Source organism: Salmo salar, chromosome 22 (genome assembly GCF_965601325.2).
Source record: "Salmo salar chromosome 22, fSalSal1, whole genome shotgun sequence".
NCBI classification, from domain to species: Eukaryota; Metazoa; Chordata; class Actinopteri; order Salmoniformes; family Salmonidae; genus Salmo; species Salmo salar.
Genome location: NC_138312.1, coordinates 43,575,971 through 43,596,591, shown reverse-complemented (window position 1 = coordinate 43,596,591; position 20,621 = coordinate 43,575,971). Strand labels below are relative to the sequence as shown.

General features: G+C 42.4%; 2 protein-coding genes across 2 annotated transcripts in view; both read left to right on the top strand.

Moving 5' to 3' along the window:
• The first annotated feature begins 12,319 nt into the window (after positions 1-12,319).
• LOC106583472 (uncharacterized) lies at positions 12,320-14,826 on the top strand. The gene is made up of 2 exons (XM_014167682.3): positions 12,320-12,656; positions 12,854-14,826. The coding sequence occupies exons 1-2, from the start codon at positions 12,479-12,481 to the stop codon at positions 13,606-13,608; spliced, it is 933 nt and encodes a 310-aa protein (XP_014023157.1). The 5' UTR covers positions 12,320-12,478; the 3' UTR covers positions 13,609-14,826.
• A 1,339-nt stretch (positions 14,827-16,165) lies between these two features.
• LOC106583473 (synaptophysin-like protein 1) overlaps positions 16,166-20,621 on the top strand; it is a 39,650-nt gene continuing 35,194 nt past the window's right edge. The window contains exons 1-2 of the mRNA XM_014167683.3: positions 16,166-16,473; positions 16,670-16,744. Of these exons, the coding sequence (XP_014023158.1) occupies positions 16,459-16,473; positions 16,670-16,744 (90 nt within the window). The 5' untranslated portion in view covers positions 16,166-16,458. The remainder of the gene's footprint in view (positions 16,474-16,669; positions 16,745-20,621) is intronic.

The following is a 20,621-nucleotide window of genomic DNA, read 5'->3' as shown; positions in this document are numbered from 1 at the left end:
AATCAATTAAAACAAGACATGGTATCAAGAACAAGAAAAAAACTAGCTTAAACGGGTAACTTACGATTCCCCACATAGCAGTTTCTTGTCATTGTTGGTATCTGGCTATCCAGAATCAAAACTCACGGACTTGCCCCATTGAAGTGTGCGCATAGTTTTCGTGATCTATGAAGATAGGCAGAAACTGCTTATCCAATACAGAGCAGTGGCAATTTTGTGTATGCACGAACTCCGCCATGGTTCGTTGGACAAAGCTTATGGGAAAATGTATGGAGTTTTTGTAGGGATTTGGTTAAACGCCGAAAATAAGGTATGTGGTAAACACAGGCTTAGGAGATCAAAGGCTATATGTTTTGTTCTATGAGATCATCTTCATCAGCTAATTTTGAAGCATGTATGTAATTTTAAAAAAGCACATTAAGGATTCATAATTCAAAAAGGTAATGTCTCATATAACAAATTGTACTGATATCTCATATAACAAATTTTACAATATATCTTAAGCCTCTGTTAACTTTCTGCGTTTATGCCAAACCCCTATTCTTTCTCCATTCATTTTCCCCGTAAAATTGGCTGAACGAACCAGAGGTAAATCATTTCCCTGGTTTTAGGAAGTTCAAGGTGGCGAGCTCTATAGATTAAGCTGTTTTATGTAGCAGTTAATCACTCATTTAGAAAAACCTGCAACAGCTTAATTTTCGACATTTTGAGGGAAAGGAAAGTGCATATGTTTATTGTTTTGCTGCTAACATTGTGTCTCTGATGGTGGCCAGCAAGCATCCGCTTCCGAGGTAAACAATGCGAACTCTTCCTAGTCTTTGAATTCGTACCTCCACGATGTAGCGCATCTGAACCAATCAATCACCTGTCCCCAAGTGTCCCAAACATAGAGATAGATAGAGGACTCATATTTATGTCAGTGATACATTTTCTTCTTCGCGATTGACTGATCCCTCCTGATGACTCAGTTAGACATGACTCCAACATGGTTACGAGAAAGGATCAGAAATGAAGTTGGAAGTCCCACCCAGTTGACTACTTTAAAAAGGTGTATGTAAACTTCCAACTTCAACTGTATGTGCTCTCCTCTCACCTGTGCCAACCCTTCCTGGTCACCTGTGCTACCTATATGCCTACACATGACCAGTGATCCCAACATATAGTCCCTAGTGTACAAAACAAAAAAACATGCCATGAGGTCGAAGGAATTGTCTGTAGAGCTCCAAGACAGGATTGTGTCGAAAAAATGTCTGCCGAATTATTTCAAAGAAAGAAGTTTGGAACCACCAAGACTGTTCCTAGAGCTGGCTGACCGGCCAAACTGAGCAATCGGGGGAGAAGGGCCTTGGTCAGGGAGGTGACCAACAACCCGATGGTCACCCTGACAGAGCTACAGAGTTCCTCTGTGGCGATGGGAGAACCTTCCAGAAAGACAACCATCTCTGCAGCATGAGCATGCATTTTCTTCTTCGCGATTGACTGATCCCTCCTGATGACTCAGTTAGACATGACTCCAACATGGTTACGAGAAAGGATCAGAAATGAAGTTGGAAGTCCCACCCAGTTGACTACTTTAAAATGGCGGAAGCCCTCAATGGCGCTGCCTACGCTAACATAGTCTTTTGGCCACTAGAGGCCTCTATCATTCTCTATTAGAGGCCTCTATCGTTCTCTATTAGAGGCCTCTATCATTCTCTATTAGAGGTCTCTATCATTCTCTATTAGAGGCCTCTATCATTCTCTATTAGAGGCCTCTATCATTCTCTATTAGAGGCCTCTATCATTCTCTATGGTCCCCAAAAAATATGCTTATCAAACACAGCGAAAGTTATGTAGTAGGCTAATGTGAAATATTCTACATCTCTACCAGAGGGGTATGCTACAAAGCAAGATCAGTGATCAGATCATATTCTGAAATGGGCATGGTCAACAACCAAAAAAGGCATATCTAAGTTTAGGTTTATAAATTAACCAGAAAACCAATAGTTATTTCTGATTGTTTATCAAAGTTAGCTGGCTAACTCATCCTGCTTTGTAGTACCACTCTGTATACTGTATTATGTCTAGTAATAAATAAAGATTGAGAAACTACTCAATTTCTTTGAGCTAATTTGAGTCCTATATTAACTGATCTATAAAATAGCCTTCTATAACAAATGTTACAATTTAAATATAATGATTTACACTAAGTAAAAATTGAAAGATTTATTAACAAGAAGCATGATATACCAATCCACTCTAAGATGCTCACAACAACATAGCATGACATTACATGGACTGGGGCTATGCAAGGTTTATGAGAAAGAACACCATGCAGTGGTGTCAAACCCACTACACAGACATAAGAGGTAATGGCAGACTAGAGCTGGTGAGGTGACACCCACTTTGAACAAGGAGCCTTGTTGAAACAAAAGATGTGCTGCTTTTAGTACAGCTAGAAGAAAGTCATTGAAATGTACTGTGTATAGTTCTGAACAAAATGAGAAGGTAACTATATATATGCTGAAAATGCATTGTCTCTGTTAGGCACAACATTGTGGGCTTCTTGTGCATGTTTATTCCTCAATAGATTTACAATGTATTCAACCAATATCAATCACCTTCTGGGGATGTGTTTGTCCTCCTACTACAGGTGTTAGGTAGTGTAAAGGATGTCACGCTGCTTCATAAAAGCCAATTTATGCTTGATCCTGTAATGCAATCCGGAGGCTCCGTACGGAGGGTGTGACGCAATTGCGGAGCCTACGCAGGCTTGCGGAGGCCAAATCGAGCTCCGTACCACATTGCTGTGTGCCTCCCACATTTTTTAGCAATGCATAGGGCTCCGCATAGCTCTGTATAGCTCCGCATTGGCATGATTGGTTGACGGTAGGTGGGGGCGGTACATCCTTTATCAACACAAACTCACTTCCTTGACAACTTCCTTGATAACAAATATGGAGAACTTTGACGAAAGGATATCAGAACAAGTTCACAAATAAACAACATCTTTATAATACCATGTGTAGGGATTTCAAAAACACGAAAGCAAGTTTGAACTCCTGGAAAGCGATCAGGGAGGTAATGGGGATAGATGCGGTATAGAAGTCAATGGAATGCAGACCGCATGGGATAGAAGGACGTTGGATTGGCGCACATTCAACAAATCTGCTCTAACAAAGTGGATATTTGTCAAATCTGTCATGATTTATGTATTTTAACAGGCCCACGATGTGATTACTAAAAAACAATTTGGATATATTTGGCTGTTTTCTTTGCCTAACATTTAATGCGAATTTATACTTGATTTGTAAATGTGGTCCGGAGGCTCAGTGCAGAGGGTGTGACGCAATTGTGGCGCCTCTAGAGGCTTGTGAAGGCCAAATCGAGCTCCGTACCGCATCGCCATGTACCGCCCAAATTCTCCGCATTGACATGATAGGTTGACGGTAGATGGGGGCATGAACTCATGTTTAAACACAAACTCACTTCCTTGACAACTTCCTTCACAACAGCTCTGCTCCGCGAAGCACAAGAAGTATGAATGCTCTGACTTATCTGGAGGCCGCATTGCAGTAAATGCTGTGTAGCCACTGCAGATGTCGGATTGACCATGTAGAGCCATAATGCCCGATGTCCACCAGATGCATATGCTTTTGCCAGATGTCTAGCCTGCATTTTCTGTACGTGATACACATGTGCTTCACTTTTCAAATGAGCTAAAAGCTAGCTAGTTGGATTCTGTGAGTGTACTTCTGTTTGTACCATGGTAAAGCACGAGTTGAAAATATTGAATGCATGTTCACAGAATGCACCGCAGCCTAGTGCGGCACCTCCAGCTTGGCACTGTGGACTGCTCCATTGACAATGAATGACTTCCGATGGAACGCTAAGAGCTTGTTGCACCTGCTGGACATGAGTTGTCAGCAAGTACAACTTCCTCCCGATTCGACCCATACCTGGCACGAACTTAGGACCCCTGCCTTGCTAGCATATTTGACCAGTCGGTGCCACGCGAAAAGCTAGTTATTCACTGGCGTAAGCGGGGATACTTCAGGCTGAGGAGTAAGTTTCACACATCCCCATGTGCTACAGTAGCATCTGAAGCATATTTGAAATATTTTGATAACACCAATGTACTAGTACTTCAGGGGATAGTCCAAGTGGGGGAGAGGACTCAAATTTTGGGACACACTTAAAATGTGGAAGATTTTTTTAATGAAATATCTACTAAGTTCTACAAAACATATTATATCCACTTTTGTGCCATGCTCAAATTTGTTTTAAATGGAACATCAGCTTTTTAGTATTAAAAGGTCCACCAAAAGTAAGAGTTAGATTTTTCCCTAAGCAGGACTGTCATGTTCCTCCCTCTGGGTTCATCCTCACCTTCAGTTCTTACAAGACATGGGGCACGTATATGGTCTCTCACCTGTGTGAATACTAAGACGATATTTTAGGCTTTTCTACTGAGTGAATTGTTTGCCACAATAACAACACTGATATGGTCTCTCCTGTATGTATAACTCATTTTATGATCTGTCAATAATTTACAGCATTCTTTACACTGTGTTTTGTATTTCTCCTCTGTGCGAGTCACCATATGTTCTTTCAGGCATATAATATGACTGAAGCATTTGCCACATTCACTGCACTGATATCGTTTCTCTCCAGTGTGTGTTCTTATATGGACTATCAGGTTATGTTTCTGGCTGAAGTATTTGCCACGTTCTTTGCAACAATTCGCTTTCTGCCCTGTGTGTGTCATCATATGCCTGGTAAGGGGATTATCTTCTGACTGAAACTTTTGCCACATACTTACCAGCAATTTGTTTTCTCCCCCGTGTGACTTCTCATACTGTATGTTCTGTCAGGTTTCCCTTCTTACTGAAACTTTGTCCACATACATTGCAGCAACACAATTTCTCCCTTGTGTGAATTTTCTGATGTGCTTTTAAAATGCTAATTTTCAGAAAGCATTTCCTGCAGACAGGACACCTGTGTGGTCTCTCCCCTGAGGGAGCCGCCCTCAATGGAACTTTCAACTCACTGGCTTCCCTGGTCTTAATAGAGCTTTGTCCTTTCTTTGTCCATGTTGTCTTTGATTTGAGTGGCTGTAACCATGACATTAGTCCTCCACTGTTCATCCCATTGTCACTTTCACTGTTCCCAATATGAGCTGCAGAACAATCAGAATTTATTGGAGAAAAGGGGCTTCAATTCACTATTTGGTTCTGATACTCCATAGCCCTCTCCATCAAGTTCTGTTTTGATTTATTCAGATGTGTGTGTTGGTAGAAAGTCCCCTACGTTCTCCACAATCTAGGTTTGGGGAAGATGTGAGGGCTGAGGTGGGTCATGATCATAGTCACTTTTCACACAGGGAAGAGTGAATATGAACTCTTTGATATCAGACTCTGAAGATGCTCTTCCTCATGACTGGTCCCAAACTCCTCCTGTTCCTCTTTAATCTGAGTGGGCTCTGGGTCCTCCTTGGCCAGTCTGGGGCTCCACTCCTGCTGCTCAGTGGGAACCTCCTCTTCAGGGACATGGAAAGTGAGCTGATGCGGGTCTGGAGCGATGTAGAGATTAATATCAGGGAGTAGGCTGACATACACTACCGGTCAAAAGTTTTAGAACACCTACTCATTCAAGGGTTTTTCTTTATCTTTACTATTTTCTACATTGTAGAATAATAGTGAAGACATTATAACTGTGAAATAACACATATGGAATCATGACCAAAAAAAGTGTTCAACAAATCAAATATATTTTATATTTGTGATTCTTCAAATAGCCACCCTTTGCCTTGATGGCAGCTTTGCACACTCTTGGCATTCTCTCAACCAGCTTCACATGGAATGTTTTTCCAACAGTCTCTAAGGAGTTCTCACATAGGCTGCACACTTGTTGGCTGCTTTTCCTTCACTCTGTGGTCTGACTCATCCCAAACCATCTCAATTGGGTTGAGGTCGGGGGATTGTGGAAGCTAGGTCATCTGCTGCAGCATTCCATCACTCTCCTTCTTGATAAAATAGCCCTTACACAGCCTGGAGGTGTGTTGTGTCATTGTCCTGTTGAAAAACAAATGATAGTGGAACTAAGCGCAAACCAGATGGGATGGAGTATCGCTGCAGAATGCTGTGGTAGCCATGCTGGTTAAGTGTGCCTTGAATTCTAAATAAATCGCTGACAGTGTCACCAGCAAAGCACCCCCACACCATAACACCTCCTCCTCCATGCTTTACCGTGGGAAATACACATGCAGAGACCATCAATTCACCCACACCGCGTCTCACAAAGACACAGCGGTTGGAACCAAAAATCTCCAATTTGGACTCCAGACCAATTGACAATTTTCGACTGGTGTAATGTCCATTGCTCATGTTTCTTGGCCCAAGCATGTCTCTTCTTCTTATTGGTGTCCTTTAGTAGTGGTTTCTTTGCAGAAATTCGACCATGAAGGCATGATTCACACAGTCTCCTCTGAACAGTAGATGTTGAGATGTGTCTGTTACTTGAACTCTGTGAAGTGTATGTAACTTTCTCTCTCTGCATTTTTTATTTATGTATTTTTTTAAATTCATAGTACAAAATTATCAACAACTTACATGGCTATATCAAACATGTCTAACACAACACAGGTATAAACAGGAAAATACTAAATACATACAAAAAATATATATATTTTTTTAATAAATAAAAAAAACGACAATTCTAGTGCAATTGTGTCCACTCTGAAAACATCTTCCTGAATCATTATAATGAGATGTTATTGTTATTAACTAGGGATAACGACTTAACAAGATTAAATTAAATCAAAAATATTTGTAATTTTGCTATAGAATTCTGGGATTTTGGTTTGGTGTATAAAGTATTTGACATCAAGAATAAAAAAAATGACAATCATTTCAATGGTCTTGTTATTATTGCAATAGTAACATATTATATCCTTCATGTCAAAAACATGGGTAGTGTTCAAAAAGGTAAATAAATATTCTGCAAGGTTTTCCCAAAATTCTCTCACAGATTCACATTCATAAGTCAGATTTTCCCCTTTTTAGCTGAAAACACAGATATAAAATCGATAGCCCAAAATTTGAACAACTGATTGGCTCAAATGCATTAAGGAAAGAAATTCCACAAATTAACTTTAACAAGGCACACCTGTTAATTGAAATGCATTCCAGATGACTACCTCAAACTGGTTGAGAGAATGTCAAGAGTGTGCAAAGCTGTCATCAAGGCAAAGGGTGGCTACTTTGAAGAATCTAAAATATATTTGATTTGTTTAACACTTTTTTAGTTACTACATGATTCCATATGTGTTATTTCATAGTTTTGATGTCTTCAATATTATTAGACAATGTAGAAAATTGTAAAAATAAAGAAAAACCCTTGAATGAGTAGGTGTGTCCTAACTTTTCACTGGTACTGTTTGTATATCTAACATTTACATAAGTATTCAGACCCTTTACTCAAGTCTTCTTGAAATGCATTCCAGATGACTACCTCATCAAACTGGTTGAGAGAATGCCAAGAGTGTGCAAAGCTGTCATCAAGGCTTGTAGCGTCTTCTTGGGTATGACGCTACAAGCTTGGCACATCTATATTTGGGGAGTTTCTCCCAGTCTTCTTTGCAGATCCTCTCAAGCTCTGTCAGATTGGATGGGGAGCGTTGCTGCACAGCCATTTTCAGGACTCTCCAGAGATGTTTGATAGGGTTTAAGTCCAGGCTCTGGATGGGCCACTGAAGGACATTTAGAGACTTGTCCCAAAGCCACTCCAGTGTTGTCTTTGTTGTTTTGGCTATGTGCTTAGGGTCTTGTCCTTTTGGAAGGTGAATATTCGCCCCCAGTCGGAGGTCCTAAGCGCTCTGGAGCAGGTTTTCATCAAGCATCTCTCTGTACTTTGCTCCGTTCACCTTTCCCTTGATCCTGACTGGTCTCCCAGTCCCTGCCACTGAAAAACATCCCCACAGCATGATGCTGCCACCACCATGCTTCACCGTAGGGAAGGGATGGTGCCAGGTTTCTTCCAGACGTGACGCTTGGCATTCAGGCCAAAGAGTTCAATCTTGGTTTCATCAAATCAAATCTGTCACATACACATGGTTAGCAGATGTTAATGCGAGTGTAGCAAATGCTTGTGCTTCTAGTTCCGACAGTGCAGTAATATCTAACAATTCCCCAGCAACTGCCTAATACACACAAATCTAAAGGGGTGAATAAGAATATGTACATGTAAGTCTATGGATGAACGATGGCCGAGCGGCATAGGCAAGGTGCAATAGATGGTATAAAATACAGTATATACATGTGATAAGTAATGTAGGATATGTAAACATTATTAAAGTGGCATTATTTAGAGTGTATTGTTAAAGTGACAAGTGATCCATTTATTAAAGTGGCCAGTGATTGGGTCTCAATGTAGGCAGCAGCCTCTCTGAGTTAGTGATTGCTGTATAACAGTCTGATGTCCTTGAGATAGCTGTTTTTCAGTCTCTTGGTCCCAGCTTTGATGCACCTGTACTGACCTCGCCTTCTGGATGGTAGCGGTGTGAACAGGCAGTGGCTCGGGTGTTTGATGTCCTTGATGATCTTTTTGGCCTTCCTGTGACATCAGGTGCTATAGGTGTCAAGGAGGGGAGGTAGTTTGCCCCCGGTGATGCGTTATGCAGACCACACCACCCTCTGGAGAGCCTTGTGGTTTAGGGCGGTGCAGTTGCCGTACCAGGCGGTGATACAGCCTGACAGGATGCTCTTGATTGTGCATCTGTAAAGGTTTGTCAGGGTTTGGTGTGACAAGCCTAATTTATTCAGCCTCCTGCGGTTGAAGAGGCGCTGTTGCGCCTTCTTCACTCTCTGTGTGAGTGAACCATTTCAGTTTGTCTGTGATGTGTACGCCGAGGAACTTGAAGAGTTCCACCTTCTCCACTGCTGACCCTTCGATGTGGATAGGGGGGTGCCCCCTCTGCTGTTTCCTGAACCCCACGACCATCTCCTTTGTTTTGTTGACATTGAGTGAGAGGTTGTTTTCCTGACACCTCTTTCCGAGTGCCCTCACCTCCTCCCTGTAGGTTGTCTCGTCGTTGTTGGTAATCAAGCCCACTACTGTTGTGTCGTCTGCAAACTTGATGATTGAGTTGGAGGCGTACATGGCCATGCAGCCGTGTGTGAACAGGGAGTACAGGAGGGGGCTGAGCACACACCCTTGTGGGGCCCCAGTGTTGAGGGAGCGGCCCATCAGAAAGTCCAGGACCCAATTGCACAGGGCGGGGTTGAGACCCATGGACTCCAGCTTAATGATGAGCTTGGAGGGTACTATGGTGTTGAATGCTGAGCTGTAGTCAATGAACAACATTCTTACATAGGTATTCCTTTTGTCCAGATGGGATAGGGCAGTGTATAGTGTGATGGCGATTACGTCGTCTGTGGACCTGTTGGGGCGTTATGCAAACTGAAGTGGGTCTAGGGTGGCCGGTAAGGTGGAGGTGATATGATCCTTGACTAGTCCCTTGCCTTCTTGGGTACAGGAACAATGGTAGCCGTCTTGAAGCATGTGGGGACAACAGACCGGGATCGGGAGCGATTGAATATGTCCGTGAACACACTTGTCACCTGGTCTGCGCATGCTTTGAGGACGCGGTTAGGGATGCTGTATGGGTCAGAAGCCTTGCGAGGGTTAACACGTTTAAATGTTTTACTCACGTCAGCCACAGAGAAGGGGGGGGGGGGGCAGTCCTTGTTAATGGGCCGCGACGGTGTCACTGTATTATCCTCAAATGAAAGAAGTTTGGAACCACCAAGACTCTTCCTAGAGCTGGCCGCCCCTCCAAACTGAGCAATAGGGGGAGAAGGACTTTAGTCAGGGTGGTGACCAAGAACCCGATGGTCACTCAGGAGGCTGAAGAAATTTGGCTTGGCACCTTAAACCCTCACCAACTTTTACATATGCACAAGAGAGCATCCTGTCAGGCTGTATCACTTCCTGGTACGGCAACTGCACCACCCGCAACCGCAGGGGGGACAAACTACCGGGGGAAAACTACCTGCCCTCCAGGACGCCTACAGCCCCTGATTTCACAGGAAGGCCAAAAAGATCATTAAGGACAACAACCACCCGAGCCACTGCCTGTTCACCCTGCTATCATCCAGAAGGCGAGGTCAGTACAGGTGCATCAAAGCTGGGACCGAGAGACTGAAAAACAGGTTCTATCGCAAGACCATCAGACTATTAAAAAGCCATCACTTGCACCTTAGAGGCTGCTGCCCTATATACATATACTTTAAATCACTGGCCACTTTAAACATGGAACACTAGTCACTTTAATAATGTTTACATATTTTGCATTACTCATCTCATACATATATACTGTATTCTATTCTACTGTATTTTAGTCTATGTGTCTCTGACATTTATATATTCTTAATTCCATTCCTTTACTTTAGATTTGTTTGTATTGTTGTGAAATTGTTAGATATTACTGCACTGTTTGAGTTAGAAACACAAGCATTTCGCTACACCTGCAATAACATCTGCATGTGACCAATATCATTTTTATTTGATTTTGAGATAATGGACTCATTGATTTGAGCCATCTATTTCAGAACTTATTCATCATGATCTCTAGTCTTACATTGAGCTATTATATTCCTGAACTCTACTGATTCTGGTCTTCCATATGGATGCTGGCTTTATCCAGAAACAACCCCAACATCCTCAAGACTTAGTGAGAGGTTGTTTCTGGATGACACCCGTGTATCCCGTTGACAGGGGCGCTACTACGGGATTATCGTAAAAATGGAAAATAAATTGACGTATCTAGCGTCTGAGAATGGCCATGTTCGATGGCATCAAAACCGTGATGTGTCATGGGTAAATTGTGATTGACTGGCTAATCTACAAATAACATTGAGTAGCTATTTATGAAGCAAGGTGATTTGTAGATTAGTCAGTCTCGTTTTTATAGTTAAAAGGAATACCGTTTTTGGCAAAAATGTACTTTTCGTAGCAGGTTTTGCAGAATTAGGTTAAGATTAGGAAAAGGGTTAGCTAAAATGCACAAAAATCTAATTTTGAAACCAAATTTGACAAAAGCTGTATCCCATCTAGACTTGACCCCTTTAATGTCGGCTGCAATATCAGTCCACCCATTGGGCGTGTTCGAACAGACCCCTTTTGTCAAGTCGGTGACCATCGGTGGTAAAGCCTTTCAAAGTGTTTTGTATTATGGGGATAAAAATGGTCTAACTTCCATCTATATGTCGAATGCATGAACTTTACAAAAATAATGTGATTAAAGGCCATGATGTTTTGACTGCCAGTTTCTGCAGTTGGTCTTCACCAACTTCATCCTTCAGCCGGTCTTCACCAACTTCATCCATCGCCTGCACTGTGGGAGGCTCTATTGTCAATCATTAGGGTGTTTTTGTTTGCCCCACCTGAACATGACCAAAGACATGACTGAAACAGGAACCAACTTTGCTGCGATTCATACAGCGGATATAAACAAATGAATGTGATATTTGAGGCTCTCTCAATGATTGTACACACACGAGTTTAGTTTTTGAGTGTGTGATATGGGGGTCAGAGACATGTTAATTTCGACATTATGAAGAAACTTTTATAAACAATGGCAACACTGCCATGTTCATCTGTACCTTGCTGTTTGAAAACCACACTAGTGTCCGACTTTCGGCTGTCGCAGATGCACCTTCCCCGACTTCACTCCTCGACTTTCATCTACAGTCGGTTGCTTTTCTCTTACCACTCAAACGAGCCCATAGTCATGGATCAGGTTTCACTCTTGCCAAAATAAGACAATGTGTTTCTATGGGCTTATTTTGGACCTAAGCTTGTCGCCTTCCTGCCTTTGGGACAACTCCCATAGTTAGGGTGGAGACAAAGGCATCTCATTATATACAGTTCCCTGATCAGGTGCTGATAATGGCCTTGTTTGAGAGGCTCAAAACCACAATGTATTGTGGGTAAATTGTGACCCACTGATCTACAAATAATAGTGTTATTTATGATTTGTAGATCAGTAAGTCAGTAGTTGTTTTGATGCGCTCGAACACGGCCATTGTAACAGTGTTGCTTCAATCCCTCTACTTACCAAAGGATTAGTGTCTATACATTTTTTCTTTATTTAACCTTAATTTAACTAGACAAGTCAGCTATATGGGAGTAGCCTATTAGCATTCAGAGAGTGAAACACAAATATGTAACATATAGAGCGAGTTTTCCTGCTCTTTTCATTTCCCTCCTATTTTACCCTTATTCATAAGATTCTGTAGCATTCCAGGTAGGATCGTTATATCAATGTGGTTCCTGAGATGACTACGCATTGTGATATGAGCAGATTTGCGCCGAAAATGTGTATCTGGAACGCACCCAGAATCTACGCATTCTACGTTTCTCGACTGTTTACTAGCCATCGGACTACGATTTGGAAACATTGCCTAAAACGCCAATACGGTAGTATTTTATTCACAAAATGACAAAGCTGAAGCTGCTAAATGTGTTTTTAAGTGAGAGATTAGCTGCAGCTGCTAAAGAAATATTTATAGAGGTGGAAAATATTTTAATCGAATACCAGGAAGAAATCACTCGTTCAAAGGCAGAGAATGACCGTCTTCGCGGGCTACTGGACGTCGCGTTCCAGTTTACGCCAGGTTAGGCTGCAGACCCATAGCCTAGAAATGTGACAATGTTTCATCATTATTTTATTTTAAATAATCGTGTAAATGTAATTTAAATACATTTTAACATCCCCTCCATGGTGGTACTGTACGTGCGAATGCCAGAACAGTCCACTGTTATCCACCATATCATTTTTGACTACATATCTTCCTTTTCTTCTCTTCGCTAGCACAACAGCCCATTCAGCTTATAGCCTCTGATGAGGAGGTTTCCCCTAAGCATCAGCAGCACTGTGAACAAGAGTGGAGCCCCAGTCTGGGCCAGGAGGACCCAGAGCCAACACAGTTTAAAGAGGAACATGAGCTCAGGACCAGTCAGTTGGAAGAGCAGTTTCAAGGGCTGGAATCGGATACAGAATCCATATTCACTCCTTCCTGTGTGAAAAGTGACTATAATCAGGATTCGCTTCAGCCCTTAAATCTTTACCAAATTCAAACTGTGGAGGTCGGAGAGGGAAACACTCCGTCTCTCCCCGCCAACAGAACTGAAGCAATCAAACCAGAACCTGAAGGAGAGGGCTTTGAAATATCCGAACCAAGCAATCCACAATCCTTCTATGCCATGAATCTAGACAATGCCGAAGCTCAGAGTGAAAATGGTATATATTTCAATGAGATAGACAGTGATGGATTTCCCTCTGAGTTTGAGGTACCACAGCCAAATCAACCGAGGAGTGCCAGGAGAGGGCAAAGAATATGCATAGCAAAGACTGTGAAAAAGAACACTGATGAGAAGCCGTACCAGTGCAACGTCTGTGGGAAAAGTTTTCATCACATGTCCAAACTTAGAACACATCTAAGGGTACACACAGGAGAGAGGCCATTCAGCTGTCCAGAGTGTGGGAAATGTTTCAGCCAGTCTGGCGAAGTCAACAGACACCTTAAAACACACAATCGGCACAGGGCCTATTTATCCGGCCTATGAGAGAGATGCACCCTCTCTTGTGTCGATCTATGAATAAATAAAAAAATAAAGATAGCTGTTTTTTGTTTGAAAACAAGTGTTCTTGCTATTTATTTATAGGGGTGGGAGATATTATGGCTACCATTCCACTCCGTTCAGCAGGACAGCATTTGTTTGTTTGTCCTGTGGCAGTTGAAATAGCATTAGCCCAAATTGACCCCAATTGTTATACAGACTTGTTTACCAATGTACACATGAAATCCATTCAGAAACATATTTGGACTTACTCACTCTTGGCACTCATTGGACCCTAAGTGTAGGCCTAATCTCTGTTCATGTTATGGTATGAATACTGTTGCTTAAAACAGAAAATGTGACTATTGTACATTAATGTCTTTATTGCATATTTTGTGGTGTTTGAACATGTCTGTTTTCCATTGGGGTGTTTCATAGCCATTAGTATTGCTTGACTTGGACTTGCTACGTCAATCTGAAGGCCCTTCAGATCTTGGACCCTGGAGATCACAGGACAGGGCATGGTTGAAAAATGTCCTAAACATTCATTGCACTGCTAGCCAACTGTATTTTAAAACATTTTTGATTTGGAATCAGGGAGATTATCACAGAGATCCTATAAAATCTATGGATTCTAAAGGAATGCTAATCATATCAAACTGTTTGTCGCTCAGTCACACAGACCATGTGTTATGTTGTTCCTGCATTGGTTTACACATGGACATGAACTGTATTTATATTACTGTAGCAAATTTGGGTGGTAGCCTCGACCGGGACTCAAACCCGATTCCAGCAACTGTCAAGCCAACTGGGACAAACCTCTTGAATAGGGTTGATAGGTGTTGGGTTAAGGTCACTACACTACCCCCTTCCTTCGGGAGAGCATGTCCCCACACTTCTATGTACCGAGTCCCTCACGTGGATACACCTCTCCGATGGCCCCACAGGCTTCCATCCTACTTCTGACACTAATGTAGCAAATTTGGGGGGTATCCCCAACCAGGACTTGGTCCAGCCCGGGTCCAGCGACTGTAAAGCCAACACCTTAAATGTTAAAGGGATACTTCAAGATTTTGGCAATGATGCTGTTTATCTACTTCCCCAGACGAACTCGTGGATACCATTTTTATGTCTCAGTAGCTAGGTTTCCAACCAATTGGCAACAGATTTTCATGCGAATATAAAAAAAATATGCAATAAAACTATATGCATATTTTCCCACCAGAGATGTGTTTCCATCAAATTGACTTGTTGCAGATAAATGGCTGTGCATGATGACGAAGTGCCCATAAAAAACCTATTGCGGTTAAATAAAAAAATGCAAGTTCAAATTGCTTTCCATCGCATTTTCACTGATGGTTTTCTCACAAAAAATGTTATATAGGGAGTGTGCCCACTCTAGTATTGGCTGCCTCTGCCCGGTCCAAACTCAGTCTTGGCCCCCCCTGGTTGCAGGTTTTGGTTTTTTACCCTAGCACTACACAGCTGATTCAAGTAACAAACTCACCATCAAGCTTTGATTATTTGAATCAGCTGTGTAGTGCTAGAGCAACAAAAAAATGCACCAAGGTTGGGAAACCCTGGGTTAGAGTGCACATACATCCCTTATACTCAACTCTGGACATTGAAGCCAGTTCCACTGCATTTTTTCATTGTTCCCCTCTAGTCAGGGACTGATTTATACCTGTGACACCAGGTGTGTGCAATTAATGATCAGGTAGAACAGAAAACCAGCAGGCTCTGGACCTCATAGGGTAAGAGTTGAGTACCCTTGGCCTACATGATGAGATTATTATGGACAAACGAGTGAGATTATTTTTATTTGTCAAATGGCAGCCAAGTATCAATGATTATGTCATGAGAATAATCCCCACGATATTTATTGGAAAGGAGCATCAAGTTTATCACCTTGCACTTTCAACACCCTGTGAAGTTCATAATTTATTTAATCTGTAGTTTAATAAACTGCATGATTTCCCAACGTAGTAGTGGTAGATGTCATCGCCTTCAATATGATGGTTACTATATAAATATGTGCACATAAGTGTTTACACAAACATTTGTCGCATAATACATATTACAGACACAAAAAGATCGCACCTTGACTAGAATATTTTGTATTGTCAACATTTGGAAAGTTTCCCGAAAAAATGATTCTATCTGGCCTGTCATGACATGTTTTATCCGACATATACTTTACTCGCGTAAAAAGTTTGGATGGAAACCTGGTCTGTGTCCAGTAGGAAGGAAGTTGAAGGTACTTTCACGAGCCAATGCTAACTAGCGTTAATGCCTAGCAAATACACATAGACTTCCAGTCAAATGCTATTTTGCAACTTCCTTCAAAGTGAACGTAGAGACACAAATAGTATCCACGAGTTCATCCGACTCTGGGGAAGCAGATAAAGGGACTCATTGCCACAATCCAGAAGTATCCCTTTAAGCCAAGAGGTCGCTAGGCATTGGGTTGTGGCTACATTATAAACATTACAACACATTTTCAAATGGAACAAGAATGGGCAGATCAGGGCCCAAATGACTGCAACTGGTTCGAATTTCAAGTAAATATGCCCTTTCTCTTTAAGAACAAGTTGCCCGTTCAGTAGGTGGCGACAATACATCAATAGGTGTATTCTGCCATAAAACTTTAAAGAAGAACAAGTTGTTTGTCACGTGTGCTTATGCAGTTTAGAAAGTTTGACAGCAGTTTTACAACGTCAGCTAACCGAGTGGTGTGTTTAGCTGTTTTCTGCTGCCGTTCAGTCGAATGTAATTAAGGTTCACCCCTTTACAATATTTGTACGTTTGGGAGAATATAGGGTTTCTTCCGGTATAGCGAACTGCTTAAAATCGAACATGGAAGTTGTTCAGGTAAGTCGGTTGACAAGAGTTTTCGTTATATTAGCAAACAGTTAACGTTAACTAGTGAATTGGACCAACATTCGTGACATTTTATTGTTGGGAGCTAACTAGCTGCCTACTTCTACTAATTAAAAAATACATGAAAAATATATCTCGCTTGACCACCGTCATGATTCAGATGTTCTTTTTTCTCTTCCAATTTAAGAAACTTCTGTCGGGATTCAATCTTGACCTGGGACCTTTGAAAGAACCTCTGGGATTTATTCGGATTCTAGAATGGGTAAGATGCCCTCTTAATCCTTTTAGAGGATTTCGCCAAAATGTAATGTTGCAACCCATTGCTATGTCTATTGTCTCGCAATTGTCACATACACTACACTTGCTAGCTACGTTAATTAACTAGCTAGTTTGTCATGTTCTTGGTTAATGTTGCGCGCTAGTTAGTCAGCTAGCTACTTGTTTTTTTGTAGTTTAATTTCGGAGTAATGTTAGAAGTGTATTGATGCAGATAGCTACCAAATGATCTAGTACACTAACGTTAGTTAGCCCAACCTCCAAGGCATCTGATCGCTAGATTTCCTCGGCAACACCCTTTTCAACGATTGTCTATGTAGTTACGACTCATAGCTACAACAATTGGATCAGTGACTGACAAGTCACTCTTCAAGATGATCATACAAGTGTTTTTTTTTCTTCTCACATTTATTTAACCAGGTAGGCCAGTTAAGAACCAGTTCTCATTTACATCTGCGACCTGGCCAAGGTAAAGCAAAGCAGTGCGACAAAAACAACAGTTACACATAAACAAACGTACAGTCAATAACACAATAGAAAAACCAATGTACAGTGTGTGCAAATGTAGAAAAGTGGGTATGTAAGGCAATGAATAGGCCATAGAAGCAAAATAATTACAATTTAGCATTAACACTGGAGTGACAGATGTGCAAGTAGAGATACTGGGGTGCAAAAGAGCAAGAAGATAAATAACAATATGGGGATGAGGTAGTTGGGTGTGCTATTTACAGATTGGCAGCGTACAGGTACAGTGATTGGTAAGCTGCTCTGACAGCTGATGCTTAAAGTTCCAGTCATTGGCAGCAGAGAACTGGAAGGAAATGCGTCCAAAGAAGGTGTTGGCTTTGGGGATGACCAGTGAAATATACCTGCTGGAGTGTGTGCTATGGGTGGGTGTTGCTATGGTGACCAGTGAGCTGAGGTAAGGTGGGGCTTTACCTAGAAAATACTTATAGATGACCTGGAGCCAGTGGGTTTGGCAATGAATATGTAGCGAGGGCCAGCCAACGAGAGCATACAGGTCGCAGTGATGGGTAGTATATGGAGCTTTGGTGACAAAACGGATGGCACTGTGATGGACTACATCCAATTTGCTGAATAGAATGTTGGAGGCTATTTTGTAAAGGTTTTGTTGCGAAATAGGAAGCTGACTCTAGATTTAATTTGACTGGAGATGCTTAATGTGAGTCTGGAGGGAGAGTTTAGTCTAACCAGACACTTAAATATTTGTAGTTATCCACATATTCTAAGTCAGAACCGTCCAGAGTAGTGATGCTAGTCGGGCGGGCGGGTGCGGGCAGCGATCGGTTGAAGAGCATGCATTTAGTTTTACCAGCATTTAAAAGCAGTTGGAGGCCACGGAAGGAGTGTTGTATGGCATTGAAGCTCGTTTAGAGGTTTGTTAACACGGTGTCCAAAGAAGGTCCAGATGTATACAGAATGGTGTCGTCTGCGTAGAGGTGGATCAGAGAGTCACCAGCAACAAGAGCGACATCATTGATGTATACAGAGAAAAGAGTCGGCCCAAGAATTGAACCCTGTGGCACCCCCATAGAGACTGCAAGAAATCTGGACAACAGGCCCTCCGATTTGACACACTGAACTCTATCAGAGAAGTAGTTGGTGAACCAGGCGAGGCAGTCATTTGAGAAACCATGGCTATTGAGTCTGCCGATAAGAATACGGTGATTGACAGAGTCGAAAGCCTTGGCCAGGTCAATAAAGACAGCTGCACAGTACTGTCTTTAATTGATGGCGGTTATATCGTTTAGGACCTTGAGCGTGGCTGAGGTGCACCCATGACCAGCTCTGAAACCAGATTGCATAGTGAAGGTATGGTGGGATTTGAAATGGTCGGTGATCTGTTTGTTCATTTGGCTTTTGAACACTTTAGAAAGGCAGGGCAGGATGCATATAGGTCTATAACAGTTTGGGTCTAGAGTGTCTCCCCCTTTGAAGGGTGGGATGACCGCGGCAGCTTTCCAATCATTGGGGATCTCAAACGATGCGAAAGATAGGTTGAACAGGCTAGTAATAGGGATTGCAACAATTTTGGCGGATAATTTTAGAGGGTCCAGATTGTCTAGCCCAGCTGATTCGTAGGGATCCAGATTTTGCAGCTCTTTCAGAACATCAGCATTTGGGTGAAGGAGAAGCGGGGGGGCTTGGGCAAGTTGCTGCAGGGGGTGCAGAGCTGTTGGCCGGGGTAGGGGTAGCCATGTTGGAAAGCTTGGCCAGCCGTTGAAAAATGCTCATTGAAGTTATCGTAGATTTAACGGTGGTGACAGTATTTCCTAGCCTCAGTGCAGTGGGCAGCTGGGACGAGGTGCTCTTATACTTTAGTGTCCCAAAACGTTTTGGATGTAGTGCTACAGGATGCACACTTCTGTTTTGAAAAAGCAAGCCTTTGCTTTCCTAACTGACTGTGTATATTGGTTCTTGACTTCCCTGAAAAGTTGCATATTGTGCGGGCTATTCGATGCTTATGCAGAACGCCACAGGAGGATTTTGTGCTGGTCAAGGGCTATATCTGTTCTTAGTTCTACATTTTTTTGTTGTTGAATGGGGCATGCTTATTTAAGATGACGAGGAAAGCACTTTTAAAGAGCAACCAGGCATCCTCTACTGACGGGATGAGGTCAATATCCTTCCAGGATACCCGGGCCAGGTCGATTAGAAAGGCCTGCTCGCTGAAGTGTTTTAGGGAGCCTTTGACCGCGGACCCATTACGGACGCAGGCAATGAGGCAGTGATCGCTGAGATCCTGGTTGGAGACAGCAGAGGTGTATTTAGAGGGCAAGTTGGTCAGGATTATATCTAAGAGGGTGCCCATGGTTACGGATTTAGGGTTGTACCTGGTAGGTTCCTTGATAATTTGTGTGAGATTGAGGGCATCTAGCTTAGATTGTAGGATGGCCGGGATGTTAAGCATATCCCAGTTTAGGTCACCTAACAGTACGAGCTCTGAAGATAAATGGCGGGCAATCAATTCACATTTGGTGTCCAGGGCACAGCTGGGGGCTGAGTGGGGTGTATAACAAGAGGCAACGGTGAGAGACTTGTTTCTGCAAAGGTTGATTTAAAAAAAATAAAAATAATAATACATTTAAAAAAAAATAAAAAAGGTTTGAGTTTGGGCACAGAACTCTGCAAGCTATCTCTGCAGTAGATTGCAGCTCCGCCCCCTTTGGCAGTTCTATCTTGTCAGAAAATGTTGTAGTTGGGGATGGAAATTTCAGGATTTTTGGTAGCCTTCCTAAGCCAGGTTTCAGACAAGGCCAGGACTTCAGGGTTGGCGGCGTGTGCTAAAGCATTGAATGAAACCAACTTAGGGAGGAGGCTTCTGATGTTAACATGCATGAAACCAAGGCTATTACGGTTACAGAAGTCAACAAATGAGAGCACCTGGGGAATGGGAGTGATGCTGCAGGGCCTGGGTTAACCTCTACGTCACCAGAGGAGGAGTAGGATAAGGGTACAGCTAATGGCTATAAGAACTGGTCGTCTAGTGCGTTTGGAACAAAGAGTAAAAGGAGCAGATTTCTGGGCGTGGAAGAATAGATTCAAGGCATAATGTATGGTAGGATGTGAGTACAGTGGAGATAACCTCTCTCATCGTCACTCAATGTCTAGGTTTTTGTCTCTAGAGGCACCAGTTAAGCCAGGTGAGGTCACCGCATGTGTTGGGGGTGGGACGAAAGGCGTATTGGGCTGGGTGCTCTACTGTCAACTAAGACAATCACTAACCAAAACAGCAATAGACAAGGCATATTGACATTAGGGAGAGGCATGTGTAGCTGAGTGATCATAGTGTCCAATGAGTAGCAATAGGTGATTCAGTAGTCGCTACTACGCTAGGCGAG

Bases quoted from the DNA above. Each gene is read 5' to 3' on its own strand.
- LOC106583472 (XM_014167682.3), top strand. From the start codon at position 12,479: ATGACAAAGCTGAAGCTGCTAAATGTGTTTTTAAGTGAGAGATTAGCT. The intron at 12,657-12,853 runs GTTAGGCTGCAG...TCTCTTCGCTAG, and splicing joins CGCGTTCCAGTTTACGCCAG to CACAACAGCCCATTCAGCTT.